This window comes from Schistocerca piceifrons, chromosome 2, assembly GCF_021461385.2.
Source record: "Schistocerca piceifrons isolate TAMUIC-IGC-003096 chromosome 2, iqSchPice1.1, whole genome shotgun sequence".
Taxonomy (NCBI): Eukaryota; Metazoa; Arthropoda; class Insecta; order Orthoptera; family Acrididae; genus Schistocerca; species Schistocerca piceifrons.
Window position 1 is genome coordinate 735414821 of NC_060139.1, and position 25175 is coordinate 735439995.

The window sequence follows — 25175 nt, forward strand, 5'->3', positions numbered from 1 at the left end:
GAGTTTCATCTGCCTCCTGCACTCAGTCTGCCCGTGGCGTCTGTTTTAAGTAGTTGACGTTTTGTCTGTGCGTCGGAAAATGTTGAGTGTACAGAAAGAACAGCGTGTTAACATCAAATTTTGTTTCAAACTAGGAAAATCTGCAAGTGAAACGTTTGTAACGTTACAACAAGTGTACGGCGATGATTGTTTATCGCGAACACAAGTGTCTGAGTGGTTTAAACGATTTAAAGATGGCCGCGAAGACACCAGTGATGACACTCGCACTGGCAGACCATTGTCAGCAAAAACTGATGCAAACATTGAAAAAATCGGTAAACTTGTTCGACAAGATCGCCGTTTAACAATCAGAGCAGCGTCTGAGTTAACAGGAGTTGACAAGGAAAGTGTTAGGCAGATTCTTCATGAAAGTTTCAACATGAACAAAGTGTGTTCAAAAATGGCTCCAAAGTGTCTCACAACTGAACAGAAGGAACGCCGAAGAATGATTTGTTCTGACATCCTGGAAAACATTGAAAGTGATCCCACCTTCTTACAAAATCGATGCATTGGAAAACTCCTGATTCTCCACGACAAAAAAAAGCACGAATGTCAAAATCGAAATTCAAGGCAATGATGATTGTTTTTTTGACATCAAAGGGATTGTGCACATTGATTGGGTACCAGAGGGCCAAACAGTGAATCAGCATTACTACATTAGCGTTCTGGCTACCCTACGTGAGCGAGTACGGAGAAAACGGAACGATTTGTGGAGAAAAAAGTCATGGATCCTTCACCAAGACAATGCCCCAGCTCACAGTGCGTTGTCAGTGAAGACGTTTTTGGCAAAACACAACATTCCCATCTTAGATCATCCACCCTACTTACCTGATTTGGCACCCTGTGACTTTTTTCTTTTCCCTAAAGTCAAGTCAGCTTTGAAAGGAACTAGATTTGAGACTGTTGAAGCAGTAAAAGAAAAAGCGACGGAAGTAATGTATGGACTTACCGAAAATGATCTGCAGCATTGCTATGAACAGTGGAAAATTCGTATGAAGCGGTGTAGAGACCGAGGAGGAGAGTACATTGAAGGAGATAACATGAAATTGTAAATAATTGTAAATAAATGTTTTTTCCAGCATCAGTCCGGTTTTTTTCTAGCCGCACCTCGTATTGTTCCACTGTAGCCTACTAAAGAAAACACGTGCTTCAGGAATATCGGAAATTAGACTCCATAGTTAACAGAGGACAGTACTCCATTATTACTGAGGATTTGTTATCAAAAGCTAAAGTCGACCACGACGTACCTCAAAGAGGTGTGACTGGAGCATTACGACCCACTATACGTAACGGTATAAGTGATCTGACAACAACGTATTTAGCTCTCTGTTGACAGATGCAGTAGCTACAAAAATTTTCCAACATGCAGATAGTCATCGTTTCGTTTAGAGTAGCAGCACGCACACAAAAATAAATTGAATACACGAAAAAAAAAAATGAAGACACCCTACATAATTTGATAATATAGTCTGTGATCAGTCTCTGGAATCAGCCATCACCGTCAGCTATCTCGAAGCCTCGGTGTGTAAAGACTTAACGGGAAAAGAAAAATGAACATAGCCATGGAGGAAAGCAGATTGAGATTTGTGGGAAGATTCCCAAGGAATTGTAATTGACCCACCAAGAAAGTAGCGTATAAAGCCCTCGTTCGACCAACTCTTAAGTACTTGTCTTCAATCTCTTCCGTTTACCAAAGTGCTTTGACGGGAGGTATAGAGAAGAATCAAAAAAGAACTGTGCGCACAATGGATGTTAACAGAAAAACTTAAACCTAAAGTATTAAAACTGAAGCTGGAAAGGTCCCATGTGGCATATTCATATTCTGTATGGTTGTCCTCCGCCATAGTTCACAACTTTTCTCCCTAATGTGTTGTTTATTGCTCGTTTTATTAATTGTTTTGTTAATAAATTTTCTAATCAGCTTTCTATAAACTATGACTCGGACCATGACGAAGTAGCATCGGCTAGCATGGTCTCAAGATATCTGCTATACAAATGAATAATTCATTGAAATAGTCATGGTCTTACGAAATCCGAAAAATAAATGAATAATTCATTGAAATATGTTGTGGGCAAGTATTATTGCAGTTGTTGTTCGATGATACAGATTTGTTCGCTGTTACGATAAGATCGAGAAGATACCTCCTTTCGATTTCGTGACCTTCAAAACCACAATGTTAAGTGAAGCTTTGTGAAATAATTCAGGTAATGCTTCCGCGGCTGCTAGTGTTGGCAAGTCATTCAGTCTTCGATCTCAGCTTATGTAAACATGATTTTCAAGAACTAAATACGCTATATCTCGAATTCGCGGTTCCCAATCCAGCAAACCAGCCGAATCACTGTACGATAGCCTAAGTGTCAGTCGCTTATTTTGTCGAGTGTTACGAAAACGTGTACTGATTACAAGGTAGTGAAACTCAGAACCATATTGACCTCTTCCTATTACTTTGTAACTTGCGAATTAAAAGAGCATTTCCACACCAATCCCAGATATCCTGAAGTATTCAACTAGCGACTATTTCTTCCTTGTATTCCTCTAACCGATTAGATTAACACCATGCAGCATCAATGCAATGTTTTTGTTGTTGTTCAGGACTACCAATTTGCCGATAAAGAGTAATTGCATTCCCTTTCGTGAATTTGTTTCGCTAAGTGTTTAAAACATGTTTCTTTCTATAAATCTTATTTCATTTGTTTGTTTTCATCAATCTATTGACCATCGATAATGTTAATTCAGTTACAAATAAAATATGTCCTTCCAGGGTGTTATATTCTTTACCATGGACATATTTACTGAGGTATCTGTCTCTCTGGTGTTTCGAGTTATTACATGTCAGTGGCTGGATGCAATTCCTGGCTCTGGGTCGGTACTTATCCTGTAATAGGTGGTAAAGTCGTGCACGCCGCACGTAAATCGTGGACATCATGTTGACTGTGTTTAAGTGTTTTAGCTGTCTAAAGCTTATGTTTGCGCGGTGGAGGTCGCGAACCTCCTCGACATTTGCCTTGATTGGCGTGAGTAACCGCCTAGAAAATGCCCTCGGCGGTGCGATTGCGCCAGGCTGACACTCACTCACCTGACGCGGCGATTCGATCCGCTCTTGCTGTCCTCGCAGTCCCGCAAACACACAAATCAGGTACCTACCTCACTGAAACTAAAAATACACCAGGCGGGCAGGAGTATGTTCTGTTGAGTTATGGTAGTATTTTACATGCATCCGTATACTACTGCATAGAATCTGGCATAAAATGACAACGATTTTACACAATTTTTATATGATTCTCTTGATACCAAAACTTTTTTAGTAAAATAACAGTATCGGTTATGCAACAGCCTTCCGTAGAATCTGCAATAAAAGTAAAAGAAAATAAATTACTAGTTACTACTTTAAGAGATTAAAAGCAAATGACAGTAGTTATAACAAAAATACAATGTACACTCCTGGAAATTGAAATAAGAACACCGTGAATTCATTGTCCCAGGAAGGGGAAACTTTATTGACACATTCCTGGGGTCAGATACATCACGTGATCACACTGACAGAACCACAGGCACATAGACACCGGCAACAGAGCATGCACAATGTCGGCACTAGTACAGTGTATATCCACCTTTCGCAGCAATGCAGGCTGCTATTCTCCCATGGAGACGATCGTAGAGATGCTGGATGTAGTCCTGTGGAACGGCTTGCCATGCCATTTCCACCTGGCGCCTCAGTTGGACCAGCGTTCGTGTTGGACGTGCAGACCGCGTGAGACGACGCTTCATCCAGTCCCAAACATGCTCAATGGGCGACAGATCCGGAGATCTTGCTGGCCAGGGTAGTTGACTTACACCTTCTAGAGCACGTTGGGTGGCACGGGATACATGCGGACGTGCATTGTCCTGTTGGAACAGCAAGTTCCCTTGCCGGTCTAGGAATGGTAGAACGATGGGTTCGATGACGGTTTGGATGTACCATGCACTATTCAGTGTCCCCTCGACGATCACCAGTGATGTACGGCCAGTGTAGGAGATCGTTCCCCACACCATGATGCCGGGTGTTGGCCCTGTGTGCCTCGGTCGTATGCAGTCCTGATTGTGGCGCTCACCTGCACGGCGCCAAACACGCATACGACCATCATTGGCACCAAGGCAGAAGCGACTCTCATCGCTGAAGACGACACGTCTCCATTCGTCCCTCCATTCACGCCTGTCGCGACACCACTGGAGGCGGGCTGCACGATGTTGGGGCGTGAGCGGAAGACGGCCTAACGGTGTGCGGGACCGTAGCCCAGCTTCATGGAGACGGTTGCGAATGGTCCTCGCCGATACCCCAGGAGCAACAGTGTCCCTAATTTGCTGGGAAGTGGCGGTGCGGTCCCCTACGGCACAGCGTAGGATCCTACGGTCTTGGCGTGCATCCGTGCGTCGCTGCGGTCCGGTCCGGTCCCAGGTCGACGGGCACGTGCACCTTCCGCCGACCACTGGCGACAACATCGATGTACTGTGGAGACCTCACGCCCCACGTGTTGAGCAATTCGGCGGTACGTCCACCCGGCCTCCCGCATGCCCACTATACGCCCTCGCTCAAAGTCCGTCAGCTGCACATACGGTTCACGTCCACGCTGTCGCGGCATGCTACCAGTGTTAAAGACTGCGATGGAGCTCCGTATGCCACGGCAAACTGGCTGACACTGACGGCGGCGGTGTGTCCGCTGTGCCGTGCGTGTGATCATTGCTTGTACAGCCCTCTCGCAGTGTCCGGAGCAAGTATGGTGGGTCTGACACACCGGTGTCAATGTGTTCTTTTTTTCATTTCCAGGAGTGTATCATTCATTCTGCTGCACTGTAACAAGTGATCTAGCGACGATCGCTGCACTTCATTACGTTTCCACTATAAATTATACTATCTGTTATTTATTTTCATGAAATAGTCTTCTAATTTACTTCTTATCGTTACTTGGTGTCTGCTCCTGCATCATTTTCATTTTCATTGCTTACTTTTCGAATCAAATCATAAAACTCCGTATGAGAAACAATAAGCACGTTCCCGATCTTTATTCCGTCTTCATCCTTTATAAGAGCAATATTACGGCCATCGCAATGTAGGTGTATTAAATTTTAGATTGATTTCTGTTACCAATCTTTGTTTTTTGAATGTTCATTAGATTTTGACCAGGATTAAGCTGTCAGATGACGAATATAATTTTCGTAGGTTTAAACAATTTTTTTAAAAAAATCTGCTTTCTTATATATAGCTGAAAATATTTTAGAGATCCCTACTGTCAAATCAATTTCCTCTTAATTACTTTGGATGATTATTTGTACGTTATGCACACATCAACGACCTCTAGGATCTCTATCCTATATACAGGGTACAAGTACAGATATTTCTATTCGTGACTGAGGACGGTGTACTGACCAACGTTATGTCATTTACAGACTAATAATTGCAGCCATAACAGGTGATATGTTTTTAGCTTGGTTAGTACAACCAAGTACATGAGGTAGCAGAGAAGGTGTTCAAGTGTTGACGCATGGACGCAAAACGGGTAGTCTATACTTACCAGTGTATTACGACCATGCAGAAAACATCAAGTCGGCTTGTGACGTGTTTTTGGGAAGACTCTTTGACACGAAGGAAAAACAACGAACACTCTGATTTCTACACATGTTAAGGTAACACACATAAAAATATGTGCGCTTACACCCGTTACACCCTGTTTAGCTAGTTAAATCATGCATGGCAGGTTTGATTAGTATTATTTTACACCTAACGACTTGTTGATGTTCAGTGTAATACAGGTATATCGTGTTTTTAATAACTGCTGTCGTTTGTTTTTAATTTTTTAATGTAGTAGCAAGTAATTTACTTTTTTACTTTTATTGCAGATGGTGAAAATGACTATTCCATAGCCAAACCGGTAATTTTAGTCAAAAAATTTTGCGATCAAGACAACCAAATAAATATACTGCCACTGTATATTCATTTACATGTATTTAGTTTTATTAAAATGTACCGGTGGAATCCTTTTATCAGTGAAAAATACTTACTAGTAAGGCAACTAAATTTCCCCATGAGTCCTGCTACTGACAAAGTATTACAAGAAGTTAGTGGAAATAAGTATGAAAATATAAAGCAATTGAATTTCTCTCTGAGACTTGCTACTGACAAAGTGTTACAACCAATTAGTAGATAGGAACTGAAGAGAAAGGAGTATTTCTTCCTTTAATTTGTAATGTCATCAAATGTCATCCATTTACTATGGGAACGATCTAATATCACATGAATAACATACTAGACAGTACAACACAATCTTGCAATACCGATAGTGCAGGCTATTCCGTCAGATATGAAAGCAATATATCTCACTTGAGTCTCAAATATTTTTCGTTTTCTGCTTTCAGCGGCTTTTCTGACGACATGCTACCTCAAGGACCCGCAGTTCGAAGACTGTTTCGTGAAGCAGCTGCAATCAATCTTCGCACGGCTTGTTGACGGTGAGTCTGTGGATAATATATGCGATACTACGACGTATAGGCATTCACAGTGCGCTCAGTCAAAAAATCTATTGCTGACTTATGTTGTAAACAGTAGAAAATATGGATTTTTGGCAGTTGTGAACCCCAAGTATAGTTAAAACAGAAATGTTTCTGCTTATATTTAGGACTCATATGCATGTAATTGCTAGATACTTTGTATACATTTCTGTACAGCATAAAACTATGCTACGTGCTGCTGTATTATTAATGGTAGTTAAAAATTGCTCACATTCGTTCTGCTACGTTTATTACGTCATAAACATCAGCAACCATAACACTAACACTGATAGGTATTTACTGCCTTACATGCTATGCCAATGCTACTGCGACAAGAATTTCGTAGTTAGCTTTAAAGTAAATTAGGTCTCTTTCTGCAGTTTGTACATCATTTTTTCGCGCTATTTCTTCAAGCATTCCAACAGTTCCCTATAGGCCTATATTCATAATTTTTACCTGCATTTCTGAAAGAATAGTCGTTGTTAATAATATCCACATTTGCATGAAATATTTGCGACGTTAATCTCTGACTGCTGACTGACTATAAAGGAAGTAGACCTATACCTAATACAGCTGATGTCAAGGAGTTCGCAGCTAGCGAATTAATTTTTGGATATATTCCAATTTCTGTCTTTCCTTACAGTTTAACCCAACACATCTCCTTCTAGTACAATGGAAGTTATTCCCTGATGTCTTAAGACGTGTCCTGTCACCCCGACCATTCTTCTTGTTAGAGTTTTCCATATATTCCTTTCCTGTACGATTCTGCGAAGAACCTACTTATTATTTTATCAGTCCATTTTAATTTCCAACGTCCTTCTACAGCACCACATCTCAAACACTTCGATTCTTTTCTCTTCCAGTTTTCCCACAATCCATCGTCCACTTCCAACAATACTCTGCTTCAGAACTTGTATGTTCATAACATCTGATGAAATTTAGGGAGTTTTCTTCATAAACACTGGCAGTTTGCATCGCTTCACCGAACAGCGCGGAAATTTTATGTGCTGTCAATACCAGCCGTGAAAGCTTACATTGTATCATCACTGACAGTTTGTTTCATTATTTTAAGAAATACCTGTGCCAGCCATATAAATTCATTGTTACCAAAAGGTTTCCATCTTCAGGCAGTTCTTGATGGATTCCCTCCGGTTTCAGTGTTTGTTGGTATTCTGTTCCCTTTGCTTTGCTTTCCCCCTCTCTCGGACAGTATAAATTCCTTCCACTTTCAATTTCTTTTATTAAAAAGATAGCGATCAATATGCAAGCAGCTTTAAGTGTTTGAAGCAGTTGATATGGCTAAATTAGCGGTAAAATTGTCGTTAACAGAGTTTCAGTAGATTAAATCAAGTTAACTGGAATTTATTAGACGTCTCTGTGAGCAGCGACGTTGAGAACTGAAGTATTACGTTCTTTTAGATCCCTGGCTAAACCTCCTCTTGGTGCTCCGGATGAGTATCTCTTGCTTCTTGTTTACTACCTATTTCACCTTCACTTTCGTATAGTAGTGTTGACAGCGCAACAGTCCGATAAACTTTTATCTTACGTCTTTCATAGATTTATTTTTCACATGCTGATTATTCCGCAAATATACTACACTTATTTATTTTGCATGTATTTGTCTTAATCATATGAAATATCACAAGCAAGATACATAAATTACTTTATTTCTCCATATTAAGGAAATGACAGCAATTAATCGTAAAATCTGTCGTTTGTTGGAGTAGATATAGATTTTGACTATTACGAGTACATCAGTCACATGCATGCCCATGTCATTTATTAATATGTACATTCCGACACATTGGGACCTGTATCACCCGTTGGCAACTGCCCCCATGACGTCTACTAAAAAACTACGAAACCGAAAACAGAAGTTTGTTTTTATTTAATAGGTGGCTGGTTTCGGACCTATGTAGTCCATTATCAAAAGATCCACGTAAGTTCTATCATAACATCATTACGTGTGTATGCTGGCCCCATTGTTTGTATAATTCGCTGACAGCAAAATACTATTTGTGTGCGACTGTCCACTACTGCACGCAGGTCATTCAGATAAAAACTAACCTCGGCGCAACTGTGACGGTTTTATAATTCTATTGAATCGTAGTAAGTTACCACCTATTACCAAGCAGCACGCTGGAAGTAACTGACTACGCAATAGTCAAAATTCAGATTTGCTCCAACAAACGACCGATTTTGCCACTAATTGGTGTCACTTTCGTCTCAATATTGAGAACTAAAGTAATTTAAATATCGTGCGTGCGATGTATAATATGACTGAAACAAATACACAGAAAATAAATAAGTGTAGTATATTTGCGGAATAATCAGCGTATGAAAAATAAATCTATGAAACACGTAAGACGGAAGTTTAGTGGACTGTTGCACTACAATCGGTAGTAAACAAGAAGCAAGAAATACTTATCTAGAGCGCGAAGAGGAGGTTACAACAGCAAAGGATCTAAAAGAACGGATAGAATCAGTCATTTTGATATCTGAAGTGAACTAAACATGTGCAGTGTAAAAGGAAAGTTAAATGAAAATAAGACAATGTGGAGAGAGCATTTACGTATCATGAGTCCTGAGAGATTAGTGGTATAAATGAAAGCAAAATAAAATCATACCCAATAAGAACAACTAAAAGTTGGGGATCGCTGTAAGTAGTCTACAATGTGATTTGAAAAAGTAGCAGGTTTTCTTGAGAAACTGGGTGAGAAGTTGGATTCATACCGCGGATTTCTACTCCACGGACAGCTTGTCTGCTCTTCGTTTAGAGAAGCTGCCTTGGAGCACCCTTGCTGTGGGCGACTCTGTGTAAGGCGTTGGCGCGCCGTGTTGCAGGGTTCCCCGAGATCGGCGCACTGCCGCTGGACCCCCTGGAGGTGACGCAGGTCGCGGTGCTGGCCGACGGTGAGGGACCAGTGGCGGTCAACTCGACGCTCACCGGCATGAAGATCCGCGGACTCTCGCAGGCAAAGGCCGTCCAGCACAGGTAGCACTTCGCTGGCATGGCCAACCTTCAACTATAACTCTAACAGGCAGAATAATACCAATACAAACATTTTACAAAACCACTCTTAAGACAAAAGGAGCTACGCACCACGAAAGAATTATCCAAATGGGACGGAAATCGGTAGATGTGAGGTATATGTTCTGACTAACAAATTAAAGTTTCTCAAAAATTGGATGATTTATTCAAGAGAAAGAGCTTTGCAAATTGAGGAAGTCATTCAAGCGCTGGTCCACCTGGGTCCTCCAAGCAGTTATTCTGCTTGGCATTATTTCGAGAGTTGTTGGATGTCCTTCTGAGGGGCATCATGCCTAATTCTGTCTAAGTGGAAAGTTAGATCGTCAAAATCCCTAGATGGTTGAAGAATGCTGCCCGTAATGCTCCAAACTTTCTCAACTGGGCATGGATCCGGTGACCTTGCTGGCCAAAGTAGGGTTTGGCAAGCACGAAGACCAGCAGAGGAAACTATCGGCGTATGCAGAAGCGTATTATCTTGCTGAAATGTAAGCCCAGCGTGGCTTGCCAGGAAGAGCAACAACACTGGACGTAGCCGCGGATGATAACCACAGGGGCCCTACTGCAGGAAGAAATGGCACCCCAGACGATCACTACACCCCAGACCATCATTAGTGATTTCTGGGCCATATGGCGGATGACACTCAAGTTGCTGTCCCACCATTGTCTGAGGCATCTCCAGACACGTATTCGCTGGTCATGGGGGCTCAATTCGAGGAGGGAATCACCTTTGAAAATTCTTCTCCAGTCAATTTGATTCCCGGTGGAAGACTTTTCTGGAGAAACCTAGGACAGCGGTGGGATACCAGCCTGAACGTCGCCCGCCGGATCAGACAACCGAGTGATGTTTGGGGTGCCATTTGTTTTCATATCACGACGTCTTTGGTTGCCATCCGTGGCAGCGATACGGCGGAGCGTACGTCGACGATATTCTACTCACCGTTTTGTTGCCCTCCTTGGCAAACCATAATTCCCGCCCACAAACGGCGAGAGTTTCTACTGTATGCCTTTGTTCCTTCCAAATCCTACCTTGGCCAGCAAGTTCGCCGGATCTCCCCCCAGTCAATAAGGTTTAGAATATTATGGGCGGCACTCTCCAACCATCTCTGGATTTTGATGATCTAACACGCCAATTGGACAGAATTTGGCACGACATCCCTCAGAATGGCATCCAACAACTCTATGAATCAATGCCAAGGAGAATAATTGTTTGCATGTGGACCAATGCGCTATTGACTTTTATAATTTCTGTAATCATTTAATCATTTGTTTTTCTATACATGTACATCACATGTACCGATTTCGGTCCCATTTGTACAATTTCTTCGCGTTGGTCTATTTTCCTGTGAATGTATTTAAGAAGGATTCGCTTCTATTGGAACTTGTTGCAGCATTATTATTTCTAATAGTCTAGTACCAGCATTAATCTTTCAGACTGCTGCACAATGGGCCACTCTGGGACTTGTAACAAGTCCGATTTATGTATCTCGATCCGATCCGGATGTGATAGCAGCCCAAATAATTATTAATGAATGTGACCGTGTACCTAATGGGGCTGGCAATCGGATTTGACTGCTACGGAGTTGTTACATTCCATTTTGTCCTTCTCAAATGCTGTAATAATGAAATGTCCGGTGACAAGAAGAAACGCCAACACAGCTTCACTAATCAAGAACCTATATTCGTCTCAAAAACACAAAAAGAAGGAGACAGCCACTGCCTTCGTCATACATATTTAATAACGGCTAATCTCAGCACCAGCTTCTTCGCTATTCATTATTGTCACACGCAAATTCAATCACTGCAATCCAACACTGCAATCCAACACTGCAATCCAAATGATGCCGGCGCGGTAGACGCGAAACCACAAATATCGGCACAGAAATATCACTGAACACTCTCGTAATTATACTTTTTCACTTTCCCGTATTGTTCTAACACAAAGGGGTTAAACCGCGGCGATGGGCACTCCCTTTGACGGTAAACCCTTGCATTACAGCAACCGGCCTCCGCACGGCTCGGCTCGCAACCTGGGAACTCACTCAACTCTACACTCGCTCTCGCAACCCGACACTATCGATTGTTTGCCCTATCGACCTGTGCCGAGTGCAGACTTATAGTAAGGGCCTACGGACCCCTTACATCCCCGCCCTCGAAAATTTCTTTGGAACCACTGGCGTAAAAGAATCGGCAAGGGAATTAGACATTGCTACATCTGAACTAAACACATAGTGTAAATAATTAATGAAAGTACAATTCGCCAAATAATCCCCCGACTCCGCTAGTGGGCTGCCTCCACAATAATTTCTACAAAAAGGTTATTACATCTCATAAACATGGCATTGTCCAAATTACAATTTTTTTATATCAAACAGCAGTAGTCCTCTATAGTCCATATTGAATGTAACACACAACATACAATCAAAAATTATTACGTGAACATATGACATATGAATTATTATGCTACAAATTAGTTGTTACAGGTTTTTACACCCATTCTCAGGTAGTTGTCGATATGAAATATGAAGTTCTAGTTACAATACATCAGAAAATACAATGCAAATAAACATTCCCCTTTTTCAAATGTTCGTTTAACAACCAAATGTTCTAAACATGTCCTACCCAACTACATCAAGGAGCTTGAACACTCTCATTTCAGACATTTGCCCTAATCGAGTTCCCCTTCCTCATCTGGTTTATCCCTGTTCTCGTGTGAGTAGTACCTTTTTATGTTTTCCACATGTTCCTTACCATGCACTCTCTTTGTCCGTGCATATTCCAACTCCACAGTGTTAGGATGACCAATTTTTATAATCCTGTATGGTCCCTTATAAACGTGGTTGAATTTATGTATTTAAGAGTTTATTTTCTTTGATTTTGCATGAACCTTTACTAGTACCAAGTCTCCCACTCGGTAAGTTATCGGTTTCACTAGCTTGTCGTGTCTTTCCTGTCTTTTCCTAGCCTTCTCCTTCATACTTAAATCCACTAGCTCCAATTTCCTTTCCCAGGCCAATGAACTTCCTGGTGGGTAGACTAGCAACTCACGAAAAATACTGTCGGGTTCTTGATTGAGCAACACTTCACATGGTGCAAACCCTGTAGAATCATGTGGGAGGTGATTCCTGGCCCGCTCAAATTCTTCCAGATATTCTTTTCATGAACCATGCTTCCTATGACAGTATGTTCGGCATAAACGGTTCAATTCCTTCATTGTTCATTCTGCAGGGTTAGAAGCTGGCCTATACCTCGAAGTGGCAATTTGCTCTATCCTGTGCTCATTTAGCATCTCTGTCCACTCCTTTGACCTAAATTGTGACACATTATCACTCAAAATTCGCTTAGGAATACACACCTTTTGAAAATAGTCTTTCTCAAAATGGTTAATGATGGCTCTACTAGTAGCTTTCTTCAACGGGTAAAATTTTATGTACTTGGAAACCAGTTCTTCCACTACTAAGATTTGTGTGTAATTCCCTCGTGAGGCAGGAAGTGGCCCAAAGAGATCCACTGCAACTATGTCCTTAATTGCTGTTGGTACAATTGGATGCATATATCCTTTGTGCTGTACTGTAGTCGTTTTAGATTTTTGACAAGTGTCACATGTACTCAGTATCTTACGTATACGCCTTCCCATGTTGTTGAATGCACAATCTAACTTCAACTTTTCCAGACACTTCTTCGGTTCATAATGCGCATTACTATAGTGCGTATACCAAATTAATTTTTCTACCACATGCTCAGGCACACAGAGTTTCCAGTTCTCCTCACTCTCCTTGTTTCTTTTATTAAGTATCCCATTATGAATATAATAAAATGTGTGAATTCTTTCCTCTCCTGCACACCTGTATTTGGTTTTAATTGTCTTTAATTTCTCGTCCTCATTCTGTTCCCTGCGCACATTCTTTAGGAATTTCCTTATGAATTCTTCATACTGTACTCCTTCATCAGGTTAATTCTAACTCCTTCTCCTTCTGGCCTGTCCACCAACATTCCTCTCGAGTCAGCTGGTAATCTTGACAAAGCATCAGGTATTATATGTGTTGCTCCTGGTTCATAAATTATCTCGAAGTCAGAGTCCTGTAATGCCAGGGCCCACCGCGTTAGTCTGCTATGCCTCAACTTGCTTGTGGTCAGAAATGTAAGGGCCTTACGGTCAGTCACTACTTTCACATGCCTCCTGGCCAAATAATACCGGAAACGCTTATACCCCCACACAATTGCCAATGCCTCCCTTTCAGTAATCGAATATTTCCTCTCCCAAGCATTTAAACTTCTGCTACCGAACGCTATTGTTCTTACACTCTCACCATTTTCGCCCCTCTCCATTTGGTACAAATGTATTCCTAGTCCATAGTCAGAGCTGTCTCCTCCTAAATAAAAATCCTTGGAAAAATCTGGGTGGTACAATATGTCTGCACTATATAGTGCTTCCTTGATATTCTCAAACTCGGTTTGGCACTCTGCACTCCAATGCCACGGCATCCTCGCCTTGGTCAATTCCCTCATACTCGGGGCATTAAGTACAGATCCATTGACAAATTTTCTATAAAACTCACAAACCCCAAAGAATGCTCGCAACTGTTTCTTACTATGGGGGGTCGGAAAATTTCTAATAACCTCCATTTTACTAGGATCAAGATAGATACTCTCCTCGGATATTATATGGCCCAGGAATTTTATCTTTGATTTGCCAAATTCCGACTTGTCCAGGTTTACAGTTACCCCTGCAGTTTCAAAAGCTGCCAAGATTGCATCCAATCTATTCAAATATTCTTCCCATGATTCGCTTGCTATCAAGAGGTCATCCACATAGACGGTGACCTTTTTAAGTAACTCCTCGCCTAGTATCTTATCCATCACTCTTATGAATTCAGACACTGACACATTAAGCCCAAATGGCAACACTCTAAATTGATAGCACCTCCCTCCATAAGTAAATGCTGTATACTGCCAGGACTCTGTGGCCAATGGTATTTGCCAGTAACCAGCAGTTAAGTCGATACTACTAAGCACCTTTGCTCCTCGGAATTTTTGAATCAGTTCTTCTATAGTCTCAGGTTTGTCCCGCTCCGGCTCGATGATTTTATTCACTGTTCGTGCATCCAAAACTATCCTCTCCTTTCCATCCTTCTTATCAACAACAAATAGGGGGTTGTTATATTGACTGTTGGCCCTTTCTATAACACCAAGGTGCATCATCCTCTGTATCTCTTCATCTACTGCTCCTCGTTTCGCCTGGGGAATGGAGTACTGTTTTATATTGAACGGTTTATGGTTCTTTATCTTTAGCTTACACTCCACCCCTTTCATGATGTCTGGCCATTGAGAAAATACCTTACAACGCCTGTATAATACTGTGGCTAATTTCCTCTTAGTCCCCTCATCTAGGTGTGTCATCTCTTCCAACTTTTTACTGATCTTATCCTCTTTATGTCTATTCTCTCATGCTAATCCCTCAAGGTATATCAACACTTCTTCTTCTAGTTCCTCTTCCCCGTATACCGTGGTGGGTCCCTCTTCATGACACAAATTTATCCTTCTGAATTCCTCCTCTTCTTCTATTGCACTTCCCTCAGCAAACTTTAATCTCTCCTCCTCTCCCTTTCTTCCTTTGACCTTGATAGTTGTTGTTGTTGTGGTCTTCAGTCCTGAGACTGGTTTGATGCAGCTCTCCATGCTACTCTATCCTGTGCAAGCCTCTTCATCTCCCAGTACCTACTGCAACCTACATCCTTCTGAATCTGCTTAGTGTATTCATCTCTTGGTCTCCCTCTACGATTTTTACCCTCCACGCTGCCCTCCAATGCTAAATTTGTGATCCCTCGATGCCTCAAAACATGTCCTACCAACCGATCCCTTCTTCTAGTCAAGTTGTGCCACAAACTTCTCTTCTCCCCAATCCTATTCAACACCTCCTCATTAGTTATGTGATCTACCCATCTAATCTTCAGCATTCTTCTGTAGCACCACATTTCGAAAGCTTCTATTCTCTTCTTGTCCAAACTAGTTATCGTCCATGTTTCACTTCCATACATGGCTACACACCATACAAATACTTTCAGAAACGACTTCCCGACACTTAAATCTATACTCGATGTTAACAAATTTCTCTTCTTCAGAAACGATTTCCTTGCCATTGCCAGTCTACATTTTATATCCTCTCTACTTCGACCATCATCAGTTATTTTACTCCCTAAATAGCAAAACTCCTTTACTACTTTAAGTGTCTCATTTCCTAATCTAATTCCCTCAGCATCACCCGATTTAATTTGACTACATTCCATTATCCTCGTTTTACTTTTGTTGATGTTCATCTTATATCCTCCTTTCAAGACACTGTCCATTCCGTTCAACTGCTCTTCCAAGTCCTTTGCTGTCTCTGACAGAATTACAATGTCATCGGCGAACCTCAAAGTTTTTACTGCTTCTCCATTAATTTTAATACCTACTCCGAATTTTTCTTTTGCTTCCTTTACTGCTTGATCAATATACAGATTGAATAACATCGGGGAGAGGCTACAACCCTGTCTCACTCCTTTCCCAACCACTGCTTCCCTTTCATGCCCCTCGACTCTTATAACTGCCATCTGGTTTCTGTACAAATTGTAAATAGCCTTTCGCTCCCTGTATTTTACCCCTGCCACCTTCAGAATTTGAAAGAGAGTATTCCAGTTAACATTGTCAAAAGATTTTTCTAAGTCTACAAATGCTAGAAACGTAGGTTTTCCTTTCCTTAACCTTTCTTCTAAGATAAGTCGTAAGGTTAGTACTGCGTCACGTGTTCCAACATTTCTGCGGAATCCAAACTGATCTTCCCCGAGGTCGGCTTCTACCAGTTTTTCCATTCGTCTGTAAAGAATTCGCGTTAGTATTTTGCAGCTGTGACTTATTAAACTGATAGTTCGGTAATTTTCACATCTGTCAACACCTGCTTTCTTTGGGATTGGAATTATTATATTCTTCTTGAAGTCTGAGGGTATTTCGCCTGTCTCATACATCTTACTCACCAGATGGTAGAGTTTTGTCATGACTGGCTCTCCCAAGGCCATCAGTAGTTCTAATGGAATGTTGTCTACTCCCGGGGCCTTGTTTCGACTCAGGTCTTTCAGTGCTCTGTCAAACTCTTCACGCAGTATCTTATCTCCCATTTCGTCTTCATCTACATCCTCTTCCATTTCCATAATATTGTCCTCAAGCACATCGCCCTTGTATAAACCCTCTATATACTCCTTCCACCTTTCTGCCTTCCCTTCTTTGCTTAGAACTGGGTTTCCATCTGAGTTCTTGATATTCATACAAGTGGTTCTCTTCTCTCCAAAGGTCTCTTTCATTTTCCTGCAGGCAGTATCTATCTTACCCCTAGTGAGACAAGCCTCTACATCCTTACATTTGTCCTCTAGCCATCCCTGAATAGCCATTTTGCACTTCCTGTCGATCTCATTTTTGAGACATTTGTATTCCTTTTTGCCTGCTTCATTTACTGCATTTTTGTATTTTCTCCTTTCATCAATTAAATTCAATATTTCTTCTGTTACCCAAGGATTTCTATTCGCCCTCGTCTTTTTACCTACTTGATCGTCTGCTGCCTTCACTACTTCATCCCTCAGAGCTACCCATTCTTCTTCTACTGTATTTCTTTCCCCCATTCCTGTCAATTGTTCCCTTATGCTCTCCCTGAAACTCTCTACAACCTCTGGTTCTTTCAGTTTATCCAGGTCCCATCTCCTTAAATTCTCGCCTTTTTGCAGTTTCTTCAGTTTCAATCTGCAGTTCATAACCAATAGATTGTGGTCAGAATCCACATCTGCCCCTGGAAATGTCTTACAATTTAAAACCTGGTTCCTAAATCTCTGTCTTACCATTATACGAGGGCGGTTCAGAAAGTAACCTCCGATTGCTCACAGTGCGGGTTGTGGGGGGAGTAGCGACGCCATCTGTGCGTTCACGCACTCAACAGGTCAGTTTGCATCAAGCCGTGGTCGAGTGAACGTCGTACCTGCGCTAGTTTAGTTTTTGTGGCAGTTTGAAATGTGTGCTGCAATAGAAAACACCGCCAAATGTGAAGTGCGTGCTGTCATAAGGTTTTTTACAGCCAAAGGATATTCTGCAGCAGCTATTCATCGTGAGCTTTGTGCCGTGTACGGACCAAGAGTTATGAGTGAAGGAGTTGTCCGTGAATGGGTACGTTTATTTAAAAGTGGACGAGAAAACGTTCATGATGAAGAGAGGAGTGGTAGACAATCATTGGTGACTGACGAACTCGTTCAGACAGTTGATGCAAAAGTTCGTGAAGATCGACGTTTCTCAATGTCGGAGTTGTCTACTGGTTTTCCACAGATTTCTAAGACTCTCTTGTACGAGATAGTGACAGCAAGATTGGGTTACCGTAAGTTCTGTGCACGATGGGTGCCCAAAATTCTTACCGACCACCACAAAACTCAAAGAATGGCCTCTGCATTAGAGTTTCTGTCACGTTATGAGGACGAAGGAGAACCATTGTTAAACAGAATCGTGACCGGTGACGAAACCTGGATTAAGTACGTGAACCCTGAGACAAAAGAACAATCAAAGATGTGGGCACATTCAAATTCGCCTACCAAACCAAGAAAAGCCTCGCAAGATTTTTCTGCCAGAAAACTGATGGCAACGGTGTTTTGGGATGCCAAAGGGGTGTTGTTGGTTGAATTCATGGAACCTGGTACGACCATTAATCAAGACGTGTACTGTGAAACAATAAAAAAGTTACGACGGGCTATACAGAACAAACGCCGTGGTATGCTGACTTCCGGTATCGTTTTTTTGCACGATAACGCCCGTCCTCACTCTGCTCGCAGAACAACGGCCCTTCTTGAGTCCTTCAAGTGGGACGTTATCAACCATCCACCTTACAGCCCAGACCTGGCGCCAAGTGATTATCACCTCTTCATGCATTTGAAGAAATGGCTCGGGTCACAGCGGTTTGATGATGACGAAGAGCTCAAAGATGCGGTCACAGGCTGGCTCCAGGCACAAGCGGGTGATTTTTATGCAGAAGGAATTTCAAAGCTTGTGAAGAGATACGATAAGTGCCTCAATCGCTATGGAGACTATGTAGAAAAATAGTGCAAAGATGTAGTTGTAAGATGTATATATTAAAATATTTTTATTTAACTTGGTGTATTTTTTTAAATCAACCGGAGGTTACTTTCTGAACGGCCCTCATATAATCTATCTGATACCTTTTAGTATCTCCAGGATTCTTCCAGGTATACAACCTTCTTTTATGATTCTTGAACCAAGTGTTAGCTATGATTAAGTCATGCTCTGTGCAAAATTCTACAAGGCGGCTTCCTCTTTCATTTCTTCCCCCCAATCCATATTCTCCTACTATGTTTCCTTCTCTCCCTTTTCCTACTGACGAATTCCAGTCACCCTTGACTATTAAATTTTCGTCTCCCTTCACTACCTGAATAATTTCTTTTATCTCGTCATACATTTCATCTATTTCTTCATCATCTGCAGAGCTAGTTGGCATATAAACTTGTACTACTGTAGTAGGCATGGGCTTTGTGTCTATCTTGGCCACAATAATGCGTTCACTATGCTGTTTGTAGTAGCTAACCCGCACTCCTATTTTTTTATTCATTATAAAACCTACTCCTGCATTACCCCTATTTGATTTTGTATTTATAACCCTGTATTCACCTGACCAAAAGTCTTGTTCCTCCTGCCACCGAACTTCACTAATTCCCACTATATCTAACTTTAACCTATCCATTTCCCTTTTCAAATTTTCTAACCTACCTGCCCGATTAAGGGATCTGACATTCCACGCTCTGATCCGTAGAATGCCACTTTTCTTTCTCCTGATAACGACGTCCTCTTGAGTAGTCCCCGCCCGGAGATCCGATTGGGGGACTATTTTACCTCCGAAATATTTTACCCAAGAGGACGCCATCATCATTTAATCATACAGTAAAGCTGCATTTCCTCGGGAAAAATTACGGCTGTAGTTTCCCCTTGCTTTCAGCCGTTCGTAGTACCAGCACGGCAAGGCCGTTTTGGTTAATGTTACAACGCCAGATCAGTCCATCATCCAGACTGTTGCCCCTGCAACTACTGAAAACGCTGCTGCCCCTCTTCAGGAACCACATGTTTGTCTGGCCTCTCAACAGATACCCCTCCGTTGTGGCTGCACCTACGGTATGGCTATCTGTATCGCTGAGGCACACAAGCCTCCCCACCAACGGCAAGTTCCATGGTTCATGGGGGGACCTTGATAGTACCTTCATCAAAACTCACTACTGCATCAACTTCATTCAACCAATCTATCCCTAAAATAATTGATGTGTTCAATCCAGCCACCACCAAAAATGTTGCTTCGTATTCTTCTCCCTCTATCTCGAAGGTAATCAACACTTGTTCTTTAATAGGTTTACTCCTTGCACCCAACGCATTCACAATTCTCACTCCACTCACCGGGAAACTAGGCAAGCTAATGTTTGCTTTTAGTACCTGTTCATATAACCTGTTGGATACTGCACATGCTTCACTTCCTGTATCGACTAATGCCTCGATATTCAGTCCACATAGCTTGATCCTTATCATGGGTAGTATGGGTTCTTTGGGAATCCTACTTCTTTCCTCCAGTAGATCTTCTCTCAGATCTCCACCATTGTCGTGTCTTAGTAGGTTTACTCTGGTCCTTGTAGTTCTCACTCCTGACCGGACCTCATCTGGAGTGTCATTCAGTTTTCCGGTCTCTCCGCCTCTTCTATATGCACTGTGTCATTCATTCGCGTATCCCATCCTCTCTCATGATCTCTTGGTTCTTCACTCCTTCTCCAATCATTTCTCCATTGCCGTTCACCACCATGGTTCCTGTACCTATGGCCCCCACCTCTTCCTCTATAATTAGACGAATTACCAAAATGATTCCTTAGGTCATTACTTCCCCCTCGGTTTTGATCATTAGCTTGATTCTGTTCCTGTGATCGAACAGATTCCAACTGTTCCAGTATTTCCATCAAGGCCTCCCTATCTTTAATTAGGCTCCCGGATACAGTTTCTTGCATTCTCCGGCTCATTCTTCTTTTTATTGCTGATATCATTACGTCATCACTCAGGGGTTGTTCCAAGGTCTCGTTCAATTCCTACAAATGTTCGGCAAACTCTCTCAACGTTCCTCTCCATGTACTAAGTGACTTGCAGTGGAGTAGGTCCTCAATTGCTGCACACTAATGACTTTTGGACCAGTATTTCTTCAAGAATTCCTCTTCAAACTGATCATAACTAGTAGTCCCTTCCTTCTTCCTGACTCCTCAAGTGAAGGCCTCACCTTCCATTCTATCTATTGCAAATTGAATCTTGTCTGAGTCTTTAAAATGTGCTGGGAAAACTCCTTTTAACCATTTCATAAATATCATTGGGTGCAACCCTCCTTTCGGTCTAAATTTCTGCCCTGTATTATTTTCGACGTACCGATTATCATTGCTCATCAAGGTAACGACTCTACCTTCCTCAACGGTTAAAGTGGCATTGCTAATTCGTTTATCGATTTCTTCTATCTTGTTCTTCAATTGCTGCACTCCCTGTTGTAACTGCCTGACCTCCATTGCAACCCTCTTGTTATCCTCTTCTCGTTGCACGGCTATAGCATTTCTCAGATTGACAGCCACTTGGTTTTGCCTATCTCCTATCCCCTTAACCACATCATTGCATTGTTTCTGCATCTGCGTCACCTCGGCGATTCGATGATTGCAATTTGTTTCCACTTCGTTGATTCTTTCTCCCAATTCAGCTTTCGTTTCTTCAATATTGTCTTCTATCTTTTTTGTTAACTTTCCTTCCATCTTCTCCACGTCTCCCTGGACTTGGTCTATATTCTTCTGCAGCTTACTCTCTCTCTCGTTGATGTCCATGTTCAGTCGTTCTTGTAATTCCTGTATTTCCTTCTTCAGATTACATTCGATCTTCCTTTCCGATGTTTTGAGCTCTTGTGTTAGGGTTTCCTTAAATGACTTTTCTAAGGTTTCTCTAGTTTCTTGTAAACCCTTCTCTAACGATGCATTAGTTTCTTGTAAACCCTTCTCTAACGATGCGCTAGCTTCTTGTAAATCTTCCTTTAATGATTCTCTGAGACCTTTCTCTAATGATGCGTTATTTTCTTGTAAACCCTTTAGTGATTCTCTTGTTTCTTGTAAACCCTTCTCTACTGATTTGTGGAATTTTTCTTCCCTCTCTCTAGTTTCTTTTAGCAAAGCTGCCAACATCGATCGTATATCTGCATCCTCTGAAACTGGCTTATCTCTTGTCCTTTGTCCCGGTGTCTCGGGATAACTAGTTGGATGTGCTAATGGGCTATCTAATGACAATCCATAATCACTGATTCCTGAATCATCTCTGTCTTCCTGTCCTATCCCTTTCCTTTCAACTATTGCCTCACAAACCTGCTTATCTTCAGTAGACATGTTTGGTTTATTTTTAATACACAGGCAAGTAATATAAAATAACCTCTAGTAACCCAAAACACTCCTAATTATCATGAAACTAATCAAACAGTACCTGCAGTATTTTCAGTTAATCCCAAAATTGATACAATACATATGAATTCCGAACGTAACAAGTCTCAAAACCTAATAATTTCAAATATCACTTCTCATATACAGAGTTTATGTAAAATGTTTTAAATAAGATAAATCACACCACACATAAAATCTGTGATTGTAAAATCCCCAAAAACAATGAGCACATCTGTATAATTACCATTTAGACAGCACAGTATGCATCAATAAGTATGTTATATTCCAGAGTATGTTTCACAAACTTTTCGGAAATTACTGTAATTGGGCACTTTTCCTATCGTGAAACTCAGTTTACAAATGTTTATTTACTGTGAAGACTGCACACTACAATTTAATGTTATGTCAACCAGTCGTCTTCACTCACCAACTGATGTTACCACGAATCGCGATGTTTTGATGTTTGAAGTGGGCGTGGCGCTGTACTGCCGCCGGAGCCGTGTGAAGTCGCGCTGAAGATCTGTGGCGAGTCGTCGTAGTTCTCCGTCGGCTGCTCTGTAGCGCTGCAGGTGGGCGTAGTTTGTAGTTCGGCTGCTAGATGCCGGGTTGGCGCTCGGTGTCTCGAAGTCGCGCTGCTCGCTGTGGCGGGACGTCGTAGTTCTCAGCCGGCCGCTCCGTGGCGCTGCAGGCGGGCATAGTTGTAGTTCGGCTGCTAGATGCCGGGTTGGCGCTCGGTATAGTGCATCTGTGCTTGAACTACTCCTTGCACAGGTAGTTGGGATGACGTGTGAAATCACCTCGCAGATCGAAGCTCTTTGGCACAACTGCTACAAGGGACTGTGTGACGTCACTCAACAATTGCGTCGCCACATGAATTGTCGTCCGCATAACAGTTTATGGGTCCCCATGAAGCTGTCCGATTTTCACTATTTAAAAACCAATTCCAGTCACAATATTACTATTAAACACTTCTTTAAAACTTTCGTGACGAATTCTTGGCTCGTTTTGCTATTTTAATGTTCACACGTGTCTTTCTTTAATGTCCACTTTTCACAGTTTTTCGCGCGGATTTACGCATTTGCACATTATAACACAGTTTATTGACACTATTATTCTTATCAAATATGGCGAGAAGAAACAGTTTAGTCACAATCGTAAGATATTATTACTTCGTATTGTTCAAAAATGCACTGATTCTTGTCGCGATTTTAAAGTTTATGCTCTGTCCCGATCCAACATTGAAAAATATTTTCTTGCGTTAAGCAAGGTAAAATTACCTATTGTTCTTTACGATTCGTCCGAAAATTGCACTAGTCCTTTCACGGTAAGCCAAGGGTGTAACAAGTCCGATTTATGTATCTCGATCCGATCCGGATCTGATAGCAGCCCAAATAATTATTAATTAATGTGACCGTGTACCTAATGGGGCTGGCAATCGGATTTGACTGCTACGGAGTTGTTACATTCCATTTTGTCCTTCTCAAATGCTGTAATAATGAAATGTCCGGTGACAAGAAGAAACGCCAACACAGCTTCACTAATCAAGAACCTATATTCGTCTCAAAAACACAAAAAGAAGGAGACAGCCACTGCCTTCGTCATACATATTTAATAACGGCTAATCTCAGCACCGGCTTCCTCGCTATTCATTATTGTCAAACGCAAATTCAGTCACTGCAATCCAACACTGCAATCCAAATGATGCCGGCGCGGTAGACGCGAAACCACAAATATCGGCACAGAAATATCACTGATCACTCTCGTAATTATACTGACTGGCCGTGAAAACTAAGATTTCAAGTTGGAGTCCAGGTGCTGCATGCAGTTTTAAACCTTCAGTAAATTTCAAAACAGTCTAATAACAAATAAATTATGCATTTACAATCTAGGCAACAGAGAGACAGATTTAACATGCAAAACGTTTTATAAATCAATACATTTTGTCGAATTATGTAAAACATGCATCACTCGCACCTTCAAAATCTTCATTACATATAAACCGTTGCACAAACAGCCCTCTTCTCAAGTTTTAGGAGATAAATCCAGAGATTTCTTCTCATGTGGAAGCACTTCGAAGAGAATTTCGTGCAGTTTTGCAACAATGACCTGGGAGTTTACTTCTTTGAGAGAAGGCAATGTTTACCCTAAATGGCAGTAATACTATTCACTAATGGGTCGACGTTTTGGGAAATGGTTAGAGTGCATCACACAGTGCAAGACCCAGAAAAGTGTAGCCATGAATTTTGCTTTCTTTGCTACAGCTTCTCTTCTTGTTTCGACTGTACCTCGATTTATGATAATTAACCCATATACTGCTGTTACGCACCTGCCGAGAACCTCACTGGAATTGTGTCCAAACGGATCAAAACACTCTCACATCCTTTCTGCAGTACTTTTGTTCGGTGGCTAATGGATGCGGCAGACACACAAACATACGACATTCGTGGGAAATGGGGTGAACACGGCTTGTTGAGTTCCTTCAACCCCAGCGATCTCACATAGTTTCACTCACCGATGCTTCTGGAAGGGCTTGAGTATTTTTGCCACAGACTTTTTGACGCTCTCAACTCTCATAATCTTCATTTATTCCAGGAACACGTGTAATTTCAGTAGAATACTTCTTGACCATCGAAATTAAATCCCCTATATCTGATCACAGTTTTCAGGAGGTTTTCCTTGGTTGCAACTCAAATTCCGGAACAGGAAATTCCCTCCCAAGTATTTCCATTTGGAAAACTTTGCATCCCCGTTACAGATTCTGGGATTTGTGTGAAATGGGGATCACGTTCCACAATGGGCCGGATATCAAATAATCCCAGCTGAGCACTCAGACACTGAAAATAAAAATAAAATTAAATAAATATAGCACAAAAAAGAATTTTCTTAAGATATAATCTTTCTTAAAGTAGCATACTGATCATATACTACTTAATTACTCCCTTTGTTAGCTGGTTATAGCAGTAATTAAAAGTTCGTTCCTCAGAAGATCAAGTCAGTTTGACGCTTAACGCAATTTCGCATTTGTCTAAGTTAAACATAGGAAGTCACTCAATGGCTCAGCGTAACCGTTCAGCAATGTGTA

General features: G+C 41.6%; 1 protein-coding gene across 1 annotated transcript in view; it reads left to right on the forward strand.

Annotated features, from left to right (window-relative positions):
• LOC124777358 (circadian clock-controlled protein daywake-like) overlaps window positions 1–25175 on the forward strand; it is an 88681-nt gene that overhangs the window by 20551 nt on the left and 42955 nt on the right. Inside the window, exons 2-3 of the mRNA XM_047252732.1 lie at window positions 6431–6523; window positions 9407–9557. Of these exons, the coding sequence (XP_047108688.1) occupies window positions 6431–6523; window positions 9407–9557 (244 nt within the window). The remainder of the gene's footprint in view (window positions 1–6430; window positions 6524–9406; window positions 9558–25175) is intronic.